This window comes from Crocodylus siamensis, chromosome 3 (assembly GCF_052110815.1).
Source record: "Crocodylus siamensis isolate JL-2025a chromosome 3, ASM5211081v1, whole genome shotgun sequence".
Classification (NCBI taxonomy): Eukaryota; Metazoa; Chordata; order Crocodylia; family Crocodylidae; genus Crocodylus; species Crocodylus siamensis.
Genome location: NC_143397.1, coordinates 19,374,781 through 19,389,753, shown reverse-complemented (window position 1 = coordinate 19,389,753; position 14,973 = coordinate 19,374,781). Strand labels below are relative to the sequence as shown.

At 41.1% G+C, this 14,973-nt stretch overlaps 1 protein-coding gene and 1 non-coding gene across 2 annotated transcripts in view; both read right to left on the bottom strand.

Moving 5' to 3' along the window:
* Window positions 1-2,634: 2,634 nt before the first annotated feature.
* Window positions 2,635-14,973, bottom strand: part of ONECUT2 (one cut homeobox 2) — a 44,075-nt gene continuing 31,736 nt past the window's right edge. Inside the window, exon 2 of the mRNA XM_090037178.1 lies at window positions 2,635-3,475. Within this exon, the coding sequence (XP_089893304.1) occupies window positions 3,189-3,475 (287 nt within the window). The 3' untranslated portion in view covers window positions 2,635-3,188. The remainder of the gene's footprint in view (window positions 3,476-14,973) is intronic.
* LOC149868039 (U6 spliceosomal RNA) lies at window positions 8,013-8,115 on the bottom strand. Its single transcript, XR_016441530.1, has one exon. It is a non-coding gene; the product is annotated as a U6 spliceosomal RNA (small nuclear RNA).

Sequence of the window (14,973 nt, the reverse complement as noted above, 5' to 3'; positions counted from 1 at the left end):
GCAGTGTTATGGAACAGAATCTAAGAAAATGATTCTGAGAAACAACTTTGTATGATACTACCATAAAATGTAGAATAACACCATAAAGATGCAAAATTACCACTTTGGTCAATATGATACTTAAACATATGCTTAGAGATAGGCCTGAACCAACCTTCCCAGATCTAAATACACCTTGGGTCAAACTTTGGAGATGAAGTCTGAATCAAAACTTCAGAGCTGGACCCTTTTTCTACTCAAGCCAACTCAGATCTTTAAACCCAAACACCTTGATACTTTGGGAACATGTAGTCGATACATGAGTTTTGCAGTTCAGCTCTGTCTCTGTCTCTTGCTCTTTGTAGAATCAGGTATGATCTGCTCTCTGGCAAACTTGTTAAGAATATTTTTCTGTCAATTTGACTGCTGATCCCAGTGTTCCTGGGTAACAACTTTGAGTTTATTTTTTTAGAAAAGTTTCTTAACTATCCTTTCATATAGGGAGATCTTCTGTTTTTCTTTTTTTCCTTAAACTATGTAAGAAGTATTACCTGGTGGTATTACTTTTGCATGTTATCTGAAAAGCAGCCCTAAGTTTGAGTAGAGATGGAGCTGAAATGAAAAACTAGATACATTGTTTTTCAGACTACTACAAAACACTGAGAAAGCTGAGATCTGTACCAGCTCTCAGCTGGTCTTATTAGACCGACTTCCGAATTTGGTCTAATAACTATTACATCCAGCAAAATAACCCAAAGAACCATGATTATTGGAAGCTCATATTTTTTGTCCCAATTCTGTATCTGACCTTTGTGATTCAGGCTCTTCTCTAGTGATAAGAAGTACTTACAGTGAAATATATCAGTTTCTATAGTTCAAGATTCATACAAGGGGAAAGAGAAGAGGATCATGTCAGTAAACCCTTTTTTCCTATATGCGATGGTATTTAAATCTTTGCACATATAAAAGACCAATTCTACCTGTTAAAAGAAATAACATTATAACATACTCATATGGATACAGAAGACAGATTAGTTTAGTATCCCATCATCTTATACTTGGAGTCCATGGAAACCTTCAAAGGCTTCCATGTGGGGTTAGAAACAGAAAAAAACTCAAAATAAATAAAACCACTCTTTTTGTTGCTGAAAGAAACAGAATTGATTACCTTTATACAGATCAATGGTGCTATAAGCATTTTAGCCGTGCAAGAGGAGATAACGAACTGAAACAAAAGTTGTGAGAAAGCCTCATCTTTGGTATTGTAGCTGTTGAGGTTTCGGTTGCTCTGTTCCTTGTTCTTTTGAAAAAACTGCATAGGCACAAATTAAAGACAATCTTCAACTTTAAGATAACTGAGTTGTCAAATGAAGCAGCAATCACATTGGCTTTACTTTGTTTTCATTCTTGTCAACCCTTTCTTTGAAATCTGCTTCCTAAAATGTCCAAGATGTCTGTCAAAACACAGTGTGTTATTTGTTTGTTTCCTGACGTGCTTCCTTGGTTTTTTTTTTTAATTTTATTTTATTATTTTTAAATGGAACAGTTTGTTGCAGAAGAAGTAGGTGCAGAAAAAGTTTCTTTGGTTTCGATTAAGTAGTACATAAAAAAAGTCTCAAGTGTCTTTAAAGAATCATTACAGCGTTTGGCTTGCTTTTGAACACTCAACTGGTGTTCCAAAAGGGGCCATTCACTGGTAAATATGCACATCGAGTGACCATGGCAAGTTCAGTGATAAGGATTGCTTATGGTATTGAAGACTACGGTAACTGCAGCTAGTGTGGCTGTGTTAGCTCTGCTACTCCACTTACAACTTTGCTTGTTTTTTCAGCATTCACTTTCTGCTCAATTATATAGCAAATCAAAACAAGAGATTTATGCTTTGTTTGGTGTATGCAAGACTCTGATTTCTAAAATAACCACAATCTGGTGGTGGTGATGATGATGATGATGAAAGATAATGGCAAGTTTAATAGTCTTTGGTTTGCAGTATGCTATCTTTGGTGTGCTGTGTTTTTATCAGGTTAGATGAAGTGGTTGGAGAGGATTTAACAATGTGATGAATTTAGATGTCATATTTAAGTCATATGCAGCATATCTAAAATGGTCAATGATATCCTTAAAGAGGTTGCTATTTGTTCTGCAAGAAAGTATACCACAGAACTCTAATCCAGAACAGATGAAACAACAAAAGTCTTGAAGTATTCTTCAGTGAAAATGACACAAAAAACGAGAAACAAGAAGCATAACTAAAAAGGGCATATTAACAACCTTAAAAAATCTAGCTCTTACAAAATTTTGTGTTTGTTCCATGTACTGTAGCAGTTAAATTGACCTCCTGAGTGTGCATCTGCATTATGTACAAACACAGAATTTGTGACAAACTGCAAAGTGTGCTTGAGGCTTATGTGGTCACATACTCTTCACTAACGACTTCACAAATTAGAGCATTTTTGAAAGAACAGATGTAATGAATCCAGAACCATCCCATTTTCTATATCTATTGTCTTTGTGCTTGATACTTTGAGCTCAAGTGAACTGATTATTACTAATCCAAGATCAAGCGAGTTTTTACTGATAAATTTTAGAAAAACCCAAAACTTAAACTGGATCATTCGCCCTGCCCCTCCCCCCCTTCCCCCATAAAATGCTTAATAAAACCGTGCCTGAGTTTAAAAAACAGGTTCTTGGATTTTTAAATTTCTCTGTCTTAAAATTTGTGCTCCCTTCTCATATTGTTGTATCATGACTGTGAACTTTGGTATAGTGTGATGTGGTGAAGCTAAGCATTCTGAAAAAGATGAGGTCAGACATGTTTGCATTTCTCCCGTGTAGCAACCAACTCCAAGTGTGATCTGCAGTACTTTGTTGCTTTTTCATATTTTAAGTCTGTTTCAGTTTTCAAGGAGAAATCTGTGTCATGAGTGACCCACTTACGTTTCAGACCTGCTTAATCTGTCTTGAGTGTAATATTATACTGAAAGAGATTAATTTGTGACTTTAGCCTTCCAAAACTGACTAAATAGTCATAAAAAGTGTCCTATGTTTACAGCTAGGCTAGAATTACTTTCCGAGAGAATTGTGCTTTCCAATCACCAGTGAAGGGCCCCACCAAGAATCCATTCTTTCATCTTTTTTTCCTTTTTTTCTTTTTCTTTTCTTTTTTTTTTTATAGTTGAGTTGTGCCCAATTTAGATTCCTTTCTTCAGTCATGCTTTGGTACAAGTGCTGGAGGTTGAAGAGGATCCCCCTGTACTCAAATCGTCCTGCCATTTCTCAAGACTGCGCCTCCTAGCATTCATGAAGAAGTTACTGACAGTGGTAAGTTCCAAGCCCAGCTGTTGGGAAATGGTGATCTGCATTTCTTTGGATGGACGTTTGTTCTCCTTGAAGATGGCAAAAAGTGTTCTGCGTTGAAGATCGGTGAAAACTAGGCGAGATTTCTTCTGGGAATTGTTCCTCTCTTTGTTCGGTTCTTGTTCTTTACGTTTGCATGCTTGGGGAAAAAAGAGAGGGAAAGAATCAATGTATGCATAAGTACCAATAAACTGAGCAGGTGATACATTGAAAACATTGATAAAGCTTTAGAGTGGATGTAAACTGTTAAACTTTATTGTGCAAATTGCAAGGTTGTCAATAACTAACTTCCTCAGGTTCATCTCTTAAAAAGGCGAGTCACTAATATGGCTACTGTGGGCAGTAAAACCATATAGATCAACACCCTGAACTAATACCGAGTGAACAATTAGTACTGGAAAATGCTTTCTAAGAGGAATGGTAAATAAGGGTTGCCTATGATCCCAATCACAGCTGATAAGGTCTGCATTTTCAAAAGTGACTAACAATTTTGAGTTGATTTTTAGAATACGCCCTCTAAAAAAATCAGGCACTCTTCACATCTCTTCTTTACAGTGCCTGCCAAAATTGAGGCACTCAAAATCACTAGGTACTTTGAAAATACAGGCCCTTGGATGTATCAGTCTTCCTATTACAAATTATACCTTCTAAGAAACACATAATTCTATTGTAAAATCTGCTGTACATTAAGACTTAGAACACAAAAATTTAGGCTAGAAAAGAAAAATCAAGCCTATCTGTATATATCCAATTGGTATTTGAAGTGTACAGCCTTTTTGGAACAGATTTGGAGCAGATAGCCTTTTCCTAGCCCTAAAATTTCAAATATACTCCAGTGAACTGCAGAGGGTGCTGCACCATGTGATGCTGAAGGCATTAAACACACAAGCCTGCCATGTTAATATAAAATTGGAAGATCTGACCATGCATAAGCCAGAACCCACTGCTCCACAAAAGCCTCACCTCACCATTCATTTGGGGCTCTGCGGATTGAAAGATATGTCAGTACGGTGTAGCAGTTTGAAGCTAGCAGTCAACCACTTTCTACTATGATCTGTCAGAAAATCAACCCCATTTCCATAAGAAATTCCAGAGAGATTAGCACTGACAGTTCTAACATTAATTCCAGGGCTTGAGAGGGGAGTAGTAAAGCACTAGTATGCCAGGATTGAGAAGATGCTCGTACTGACACAAAAGCACATTATATTTTAAAATCTTTGGCTATTCCTCCCTATCTCAAGGTGTATGTCTGGACACAAGATAACATCCAATACCTCTACCATGAATTAGGACCTCTGTCTAGATTTTAAAGGTATTTCTGTGCTTGACAATGCACACAGCTACCTAGTGGGTTTTCAAAAACATCCAGACATTGAATTCCTATTGGCTTCTTTGTGTGAGAATCCCAGTAGATGCCTACCTGTACCTGTTTGGTTGTTGTTTGGAACAAAATTTTCTTTAATTTTTCGCTTTTGACAGGTCTTTGTAATTTGCAGAGAGAAGATGATTTGGCCCCAAATGCTGTCAGACCGATATGTTGATATAGTAGGAGAGAAAACATTATCTAATGGTTAAAACAAGGGCATTAAGTAGGTACAGTGAGATGTTCCATTTCCAGCTTTGCCACTTAGCTCTTATGTGATCTTGGATCAGTCATTTAAGGCCAGATCCTAATCAATCTTATCAGTCCCCTAACAAGATGTAAGTAGAGTTTAGATACCTAAATCAGAAAAGATCCAACTTGACACAGCTGTTTCACTGGAAAATCACTGGCTTCATTAGGCACCTCCATTTTGGTTTTAAAAGATCCCCATGTTTTGAGACTTGAGCTACTGCACTGACCAGATCATGCACCCAATTTATCTAATTTCACTGGAATTGGCTTTGAGAAGCAACTAACTTTGCCTAAATTGTGGATGACACCAAGCTGGGTAGGACAGTAGACATGCTGGAGGGTAGGCCTAGGATTCAGAGAGTTCTAGAAAAATTGGAGGATTGGACCAAAAGAAATCTTACGGGCAGACATTCAAAAAGCCTGAACTGATTCAGTCTTTGCAGGTTAATCTAACCTGTCTAGGCTGAACCGGTTTGTAACCGTACAGATAACCCCTCTGAATTGAAGAAATTTAGTCCTGCAGTGGCAGGGGGCACTACAGCAGCTGTCCCTTCCCTTCCACAGTGCTGAGCTGAGGGGGAGCATGGCTAAGCCCTGGCAGGATGCTCTGATTAGGGAGGGGTGCCTCCCCCACTGCTCCTGACCAGCCCAGCAGGGAGTTGATATCACAGTGTTTATCACCCCTAACTCAGTGTTTATCAGCCCATCAAGAAAACAAAAGCCTCTCTCATTAGTTCAAACTCTTCTTAAACAACTTTTTCCAAGAAAGGAATGGAGGGACATTACCAAGCTGCCTGTTGATTTACTCCAAAAAGCCCTAAGCAGACACTGTCCTGTCTGCCTTTGTCCTGTCTGCCTTACACAGACACGTCTCTGCATTAGGTGGAATAGCACATGCTGGCTACAGTCCATGCTCTGGGAGAGGGGAGGGGGAATCCCTGCTTAAGCAGGGATTGGTGAGGGGGGATTGGGTAATGGGGAAGCCAGGCAGATCCTGCTGTGCCTGCTGCTTCTATCAAAGCTGCAAACAGAAGGCAAAGGGGAAGGACCAGCTCAGCTCTCTGGAGCAGACAGCCCCACCCAGGGGTGCAAAGCATCTGGGATTCTGGGAGACTCCAGTTTAAGTTAAACCAGGAAGGGGTTTGGGACAGACACTGCATAAACCTATTTGAGCCAAATCAGTTAAGTCTGATACTACATTCAACCAGGTTTATCTTAAACAAGTTTCAGCCATTTTCAAACTAATTTATGTGCACCAAACATCTGTTCTGTTACAGGTTTAAACTTAAAGTGATTTATGTGTAATGTCTGTACCTAGCCATGAAGTTTAATAAGGACAAGTGCAAAGTTCTGCACTTAAGATGAAAAAATCCCATGCACAGGTACAGGCTGGAACCTGACTGGCTAAAGCAGCAGAAAGAGCCTGGGGGTTGCAGAGGACAAAAAGCTGAATATGAGCCAGCAGTGTGCCCTTGTTGCCAAGAAGGCTAATGGCATACTGGGCTGCATTTGTAGGAGTGTTGCCAGCAGATTGAGGGAAGTGATTCTTCCCCTCTATTCAGCTTTGGTGAGGCCATATCTGGAGTACAGCGTCCAGCTTGCCCCCCCACACACTATAGAAAGGATGTGGACAAATTGAAGAGGGTCCAGCAGAGGTCAACAGAAATGGTTAGAGGGCTGGGGAACATGAATTATGAGGAGAGGCTGATGAAATTGGGCTTATTTAGTCTGGAGAAGAGAAGACTGACGAGGGATTTAATAACAGCCTTCATCTACCTGAATGATAGTTCCAAAGATGATGGTGCTAGACTGTTCTCCATGGTGGCAGATATCAGAACAAGGAGCAATTGTCTCAAGTTGCAGCAAGGGAAGTGTAGTTTAGATATTAGGGAAACTTTCTCACTAGAACAATAGAAAAGCACTGAAACGTGCTTCACAGAGACGTTGTGGAATCTCCATTTTTAGTGGTTTTTAAGACCTGGGTAGACAAAGCCTTGACTGGGATAATAGAGTTGGGAATTATACAATCACAGAGAAGTGGGCCTGGACGGGACCTCCAGAAGTCATCTAGTCCAACCCCTTGCCTGAGGCAGGACCATCCCAATCAAACCATCCCATACAAACCATGAACTATACTCTACAGAAGACTACCATCAACCCTGATACAACATAGACCTAACACCCTAACCTGCCACAGGTAAAGCAGGGGAGCCACAGCAGCCAATGTCCTTCTTCAATATATGATCAGATCATGGATAGCAGGCCATGCCCTCCACTACAGAGCAAGACAAAAACCCCCACAGTCCATACCAATCTGACCATGAGTAAAATTCCTTCCTTACGCCAATATGACACTCAGTCTGACCCTGAACAGAGGGGCAAGACCCTCTAGCCAGGAACCGCTGGCTTTGCTCCCAGCAGGAGCATTGGCATAACCAAGACAAAGTCTCTAGCCTTGGCTGTAGCTAACACCTGATTAAAATCACTGTGACACATGTTCTAACAGTGAATAAGTTTTTTCTGGATATCCAATCTAAACTTACTTTGCTGCAAGTTCAAGCCATTGGTCCACATCCTCCTATACAGTAAGAGAGAAAAAGTGCTTTTCTGCTTCTTCATGGCAACTTTTCAAGTATTTGAAGACTGCTATCATGTCCCCTCTTAAGCACTTTTTCTGGAACCTGAACATGCCTAGCTCCTTTAGCTTTTCCTTATATGACTTGCTTTCCAGTTCCTTTATCATCTTTGCTGTCTGCCTCTGGACCTTCTCTTACTGCTTCACGTCCTTTTTAAAATGTGGAACCCAGAACTGCATACGGTACTCTAGGTGAGGTCTAACCAGTGCTGAGTAGAGAGGCACTATTGCCTCCCATGTCTTGCACCTCATCCTTCTGATGCATCCCAAAACCACACTCGCTTTTTGTGCGGCTGCATCACACTGAAGACTCGTATTGAGTTTGTGATCTACCAAGACTCCCAAGTCTTTCTCCATAGTGCTGCCATCCAGCCATGTGTCACCCATTTTATATTTGTGGTTTTGATTATTCCTCCTGAGATGTAGAAAAATATAGAATACTTCATGAATTTGCACATCATCCTTGCACATGTGCCATACTAATTTTGCTTGGTGTTCCTCTTTGAGCAGGGGGTTGGATTAGATGACCTCCTGAGGTCCTGTCCAACCTAATTTGTTATGCTTTTAAGTCCTTGATGCCTAAGAGAGGACAGACTATATTGTATCTAGTGGTTATTTAGTATTGAGAGTATGCATAAAGCTCAGCAGAAAATGACTGATGAGGAAGAGGAGGAGAAGCCCATCTTTTGCCCTATAGCCTTGCCCAGGAAGTGGGAGATGTGGTTTCTAGGCTTCACTCATTCTAAAGTCTCCCCACATCTACTTCTTAGGAAAGCCTGATCAAGAAGAAGCATAACTCCATAGCCAAGTGTTTATAGCACTTCATTGGGAGGAGGAAATCCTGGGTTTCAGTCTTTGCTGCCAGACTGTTTGCTTTTAAAATTAATAAGTGATTAGTTAAAAAACCAGGAATTCCCCGCTGATAGGAATCTAGGTGATACAGATCAGCTTTGGGAGGAACTTAATAGTCACTTGATAGGAAACCTAGGTGCCTAATCCTGTTGGCTAGGATAACTTATGTAGGGCAATGGTTGGTGATAGTAAACAGGCAGCTGGCTGAAACAACTGAGCTGAGGTCCAAAGCAGGGTGTCTCTACTAACCTAGCTGTTGCTGCGGCCACTGCCACCATATCTTTTTGCAGCCCAGCTGTGATATAGGAGAAGTCTCCCTCCCCCCACTAACAGAACGCTACTGAAGTTCACTGGCTCTGCAAGCTGGATAAAATGGCTCTGTGGGCCAGATTTCACCCACAGGCCATGCATAAATTACAAGCGTTGAACTGCCTAAGTGGAAGCATCTTAGAAATTGATTATGTTCTGGCCTCAGTCTTTCTGTGGCTCAGCTTTGCCACCTGTAAATTGGCAATAAGGGGATACCTACCTAATGGTTGGGTTGTGAGGTTTAATTTATTAAAGTTTGTGAGGCTCTTTCAATTCCTCAGGTGGAAGTCCCTACAGAAGAGTAAAGTTAATAGTATTTTTGTAATGCTCATTCACACCATTCAGAGTGCTTATGGTAAATGCAATGTAGAGGGGGTTGAAGTGGTAATAGTAAAATTGTAACTAGTAATACAAACTTTCACTCCAGCCCCAAGTGAATTAAAGAAAAAGGTTTAGAACCATTTGGACGTCTTTTCTCATAACCTATTATGTGTCATTTATATCTGCCTCTGTATCAGCTGGGACAAGAAACAGAGATGTTTAAACATCCCCAAAGTCCTTAATGTTATTTATAGTCCAACTCATAACAAGTAACAGAAATCTTTTCAAGAAAATGTATTTCCTGAGATTTCCAGACATTTCCAGATGAGTTGTATAGATGTAAGAAGTTCCAACTGAGGTAGTGATCAAAAGTCTTGATGCTTACTAACCCCTGAACTCCTACATCTTCTGAAGGACCCCCCACCCCCCTCATTTTTATTGCAGATGTAAATGGTGGATATGATGGAGGCCTAGACATAGGCTTTTAATATTTCCCATTTTAAAGCATAGACAATTTTCTCTGTACTGATTCTGATGTGATTACGTGGGTCATAAGGGTTCACCCTCATGGCCCCAATTGCAGGATTGCATCCTACATTAGTAAATAATTATTTTTTAAATCTGAGGTGATCTGGACACAATGCTTGTAGCTCATGTGGCCCTGAACATGTGAGAAAACCCTTGGATAGATAGGTATTTGATAGATGAGTATTAGAAAAGTAATATGCCCTTGGATCATACAGTCTCAAAATAACAACTTTTGGATCAAGCACTGAAAGGAACATTGTCAAGGTTGCTAGGTCCAGCTTTCATCTTACCTTTTCTTCTTGTTTGTCACAGAGTCCATGCAATTCTTTCTTGCTTTGCTCCTGGAAGGTGCAGTGCACTCTGGCCCTGGTCCAGCAAAGCACTTATGCACATTCTCAACGTTGTACGCAGGAGTGACATGGGAGACAATAGGACTATTCACGTGGTTGAAGTTAAGCACGTGCTTAAGTGCTATGCTGGATCTGAACCAGAATGCTCAGCCTCTTACAGGACTGAACTTGTGTGTCAGTTCAAACCATCCCTCTCCCAAAATGTCTAAGCACTAGTTCTCTTTAAACATCAAACCAGGAAAGATCAATGTCAGTAACTCCATCTGCCCAACCAGATCAGGGTGCAGCAGAAGACAACATATGGAATGTATGAAGACTGAGTTCAGTTTCAAGCTTATCAATCAGAAAGTAAAAAAACAAACAAACAACCAACCCCCACCCAAAAAACAAGGTAACAAACCATGGGTGTTTTTTGTATTCACTAAATGCAATCTCTATCAAGTGCATCACCTTCAGGATGCAGGATTCCATTCTGATGCATTATTTGAAGCATGAATCCATCTTAAAAAGTTACACTGGAAACAGCTTTGGGCAGCTTCATATTCACTGGTCCTCACTGACTAACACACCACATTTGCTCTTAAACATGTCTTTATGAGGTATGTTTCACTTTGCCTTTTGCTTTAGTCTTTCTGGTTCTTAGGGGGTGCATTCACACATTCATTTAATGCACTTTTGCTACTGCACATTAAGTTTAGTACCTCTAGTCTGAGGTCTAACTGAAAGTGCATTAGGCTGCCCTAATGAGCAGTAGTGAAAGTGCATGCTTTTTTATTTTTTTGCAACTATCTAGTTGGTCTAATAAAAGATATCACTTCTACCAAGAGTTCTGATTGCATTTTTAGTCACACTTAATGTGCAATAGCCTAATTTTACTGTGCATTAACATGTTATTATGGTTTTTCCCACGACGTTCTAATGCACAGCAAAATAGGTTACTGCACATTCACATTGGCTGGTAGATGGGGCTGGGAGGAGGAGGAATACCTACTGTGCAGCTTTTGGCTTATTCTTCTCTCTCTCGCTCTCTCTCTCCTTCAGCTGGCAAGGAAAGGCACATGAGAGCAGGGCAGGGGAGGATTCGAAGGTGGGCTGGATAAGGCAGCTATGGGGTGGGATAGCTGAGGACTTTCAAGTTTTTTAACCTCAGCCTTGTTACTCATAGGGCAGACTACAGCAGAAGTAATCTGGCTACAATTTTTAAATGAGACGGCCTGCTTTGCAAGGCTCTTACCAGGCTCCTCTCTCTCTCATGAAAAATGTACTGGCTCAGCCAGCTCCCTCTGATAGAAGAACTACTTTCAGGGTAGCTGAAGTTGTTCTCTCTCCTGCTGGGTGTGTAGAAGTTGGAGTGTATGGAGGGGTGTCAGCAGCCTTTTTGTGCCTAGGGAAAGGGACAGCAGCCCTATTATGCGGTGAAGGGGAGAAGAGGGGGAGCAGAAACATAAACTATGTGTGGAGGAGCAATGTCAGCAGCATCAGCTCTGTGTGATTATGAGGAAATCTGGTTTGGCACTGGGTGAGGAACTTACTAAGCAAATAAGATTTTTGTGGGGGAGTGTGGAAAGATTCAACACAGCTTTCTGTGGAAGGTGCTGCAAAAAACTGCACGTACTTGTTTGATGAGAAAGCAGTTTCTTGTTAGACAGATGTTTTCACCCTTCTCAGAATATCCAACAGCCTGGTGGCTCGAGAAAATCTTTAGGATGGGGAAACAGAATTAGGTCTTCCTGATACAGAGCTGTGAAGTGAATCTGACTTTCATGCGCACAACTGGTTATTCTGGAGCATATGAAGCCTCGTCTTTCTCTTTCTGCTTTTTTCACAAAGCACAGTGAAAAGTCTTGGTTGACGCCAAATGGAATTTCCCTCCCTCAAAACACAGGAGTTTTCACGGGACAGCTAAACCTTTTCCTGTTTAGCTTTATTTAGCACTACTCTCCCTTGGCTAAATCACCACAAGTACCCTAAGAAGGGACTTTCTCTTTGGTCTGCCTCCAGCCCATTAGCAATGTGAGCAGCAGTCCTTTTCCCTACAACTTCCCTTCCCTCCATCAATAACCTATCCCACTGGTTAATTCCTACAGAGTGAGGAAGAATAAAGTATAGTCAAATACTAACATAATCTACCAGTTATAGTGTGATGAACAATTTGGAGCTATTGCAGGTCCTTCAGAAAAGCCAGTGTCTTCAGATACTCAAAGTTAGTGGGACTGCCCACAAGTCACCGAGGGCACAACCTGAAGACAATATGCTAACACTGGTGTGTCTGACATAGCCTGCATGTATTACAATAAATATAGGGCACACAAAACTAGTGTAACAATGGTATTTTTAAGGGTGAAAAAACACTTTAATGGTCAAATGTTATCACAAGTCTACAAGTCAAAGAAGGCTCCTGGTGTCCTGGACTTGCGCTGATTCCAGTGGGCTGGATAAGGCAGCTATGGGATGGGACTCTGAGAAATGTCATGTCTTTAACCCCAGCCTTGTTATTCATAGGTCAGACTATAGCAGGAGTAACCTGGGGAGAACAGAGGCCTGAGTCTCCCCACACACCAGTTTTATATTGGTGAAAGGCCATCTTTTTTTTTTTATACCAATAGAGGTGAGTGGAAGAAGGCATGCAGAGATGTCATGACTTTGACTGTAGTCTGAAACTGTAGGACAGACTGAACTGTAGAGGTTATTCTGTACTCATCTGGCACCTTGTACATGGTCCATCTAAGTTATCAGGGTGCCATACAACTGTTGGTGCAGTACTTGGTAACTGTAGAAATGGACCTGTATTGGTGAAGCCTGGTGGGAGCTGGAAATACTGTCTGTGAGATGGGGACCTCCCAGAGGCACTTAGTGAGCATCTCTGGTTGGCTGGATTGAGTCGAGGGCGAGGGAAACAGACTCTGCCTCCTCTGCAGGGCTCAGCTGCCTCTGCTGCCTGCGCTGGAGCGGGGGCACTCCTTCGACAGGACCATGGTCAGCAACATCAGTAGTTGAGGCTAGTCACAGTCCTTTCGGGAACCCTCGCTACATCCACATTTGGCTCAGGCCTTGCAAAGGAACTGGCACAGGCTTTTCCCTCTCTGAGCCCTCTTGTCCTTTGTAGGTTACTGACTGAGGAGGGATCCAGGGCAGATCTCTCATACAGACAATCTGTGCATGGTAACACCTCAGTCTGCATGTGAAGGAGGGAACTTTTTCTTTCTGGACACCTGGCGCATTTGCTCTACCATAAGAAAGTGAGAGCTGGCCTTCCACAAAGGAAAAATGAGGCTGTAGCCCCATATGCCTGTCTTAGTTTCAAATAGGGATTTCTTATGTGTACCCCAAGAATATCTTGTCCCACGTCCTTCAGAAAAAAATCTCTGCAGCAACTTGCAGCAGGTGGAAGCAAAGGGGAAGTAGATAGCCCTTCTTTGTGAGGACAGAAAAAGTACATCATAGGCCAACAAATTTATCTCCACCTCCAAGAGCATCAGGATATGTTGAAATTCATAGTCAATATCTTAGAATATACCCGAAAATTTCAGATGAATATTGATTATCCATCAGATACTGTTATCTGCAGTTGGTACATTACTCAGTGCTAGTGCAGGTAAATATTTATCCTGTAAAATCATATCTGACAATCAACACATATGATTCATTTCAGATAAAGCTGTTAAGAGATCTCTTATTTGCTGAACTACAGGAAAAAACACAGTCCAGATCAATATGGTCCGCCTTTCCCTAACACCACTTGGTTTCTAGCCCATGCTTACTTTATTAGGAAATGCAAATCCTGCAGGATTGTATTTTCTTGCATCCTAATTTTTTTGTTTATGGCATCAAATAAAAGTAATCGGAGCATTTGTTATGCCTGACCTATCAAAAGGCAAAACCCTATATCCATTTTAATTCTCATGTGCTTTCTCCCAGAGTACATTTTTAAAAAGCTAAGAAAAATGAAAACAAGAAAAGCAGGATTACATAATTCTGTGATGAAACTAGATCACATAGGAATAAGGTTAACTAGTTAGGGCAATTATTTTCAACCAGGGTACCCAGGAGTGCAGTGAGATCTTCTGAAGGGTGCCAGGAGACAAGCCAGATGTGAGGAGATAAGCAGATACATTCAGGCTCAGGCTCAATTCCTGCCTGGCCATTCTCCTGTCCCTGCAAGGAGGTAAACATTGCAATAACTAAATTCATTTTTGAAATGGGGAGCTGCTTTAATTCATAAATGTTATGTGGGGGTTCCTTGAGTCTACTGAGAGCTGACTTGAGTCTAAAAAGGTTGAGAACCACTAGTCTAGATTGTAACTGCTACTGTGTATGCTAGTAACACACTAGCCACAGTAGGTTAATGCAGGCAAATCTGGGCTGCTGTGGCGAGACCACTACTGATGCCCAAGGCAACTGTTTTAAAGCAAGTTCAGGTATCTCTGCACTTCACAAGTTACTATTGTGATTTCAATGAAAATGCACACTTAGAGGCTCATAAAACCAGCATCCTTCATCCTCTGGAGGATGTCACATCCACGTAAGAGTAGACCAGCTCTTTAGCTGTTAACTTCAGTGTAGATATGGCCACTTACATCATGTGGAAATCTGGTCCGTTGATACATCTTGGGGCCAAGGTGTGAATATCTGAATCACAGTGCAGGTATTGGAGCTTAGATAAATACAAGAAATCTGCAGAGACTTCTGTGGATTACATTTGTAAATAGCATTGTGAGATAATTTTAAAAATAGATCCTCAATATTTCTTAATCTTTCACAAGCAGATGCTGGTGGCATGCTTTGCTTGCACAGAACCTAACACTTGAAAGCAAGCTTTGTTTGCACAGCATTATGTTTTCCTGCAAGTTAATCAGGATTGGCTTACAAATGGGGAATCAATAATTAATGAAATGTCATCCACCAATTTACTGCTTTTCTGAAGTTTAAAAGCTGACAGACTTTAGAAATATTGGATATAAACAGTTACCAGTATCTATTGCCTCCATATTGGAGGAATCTTAAAATGATGCATTATTCCATCAGAT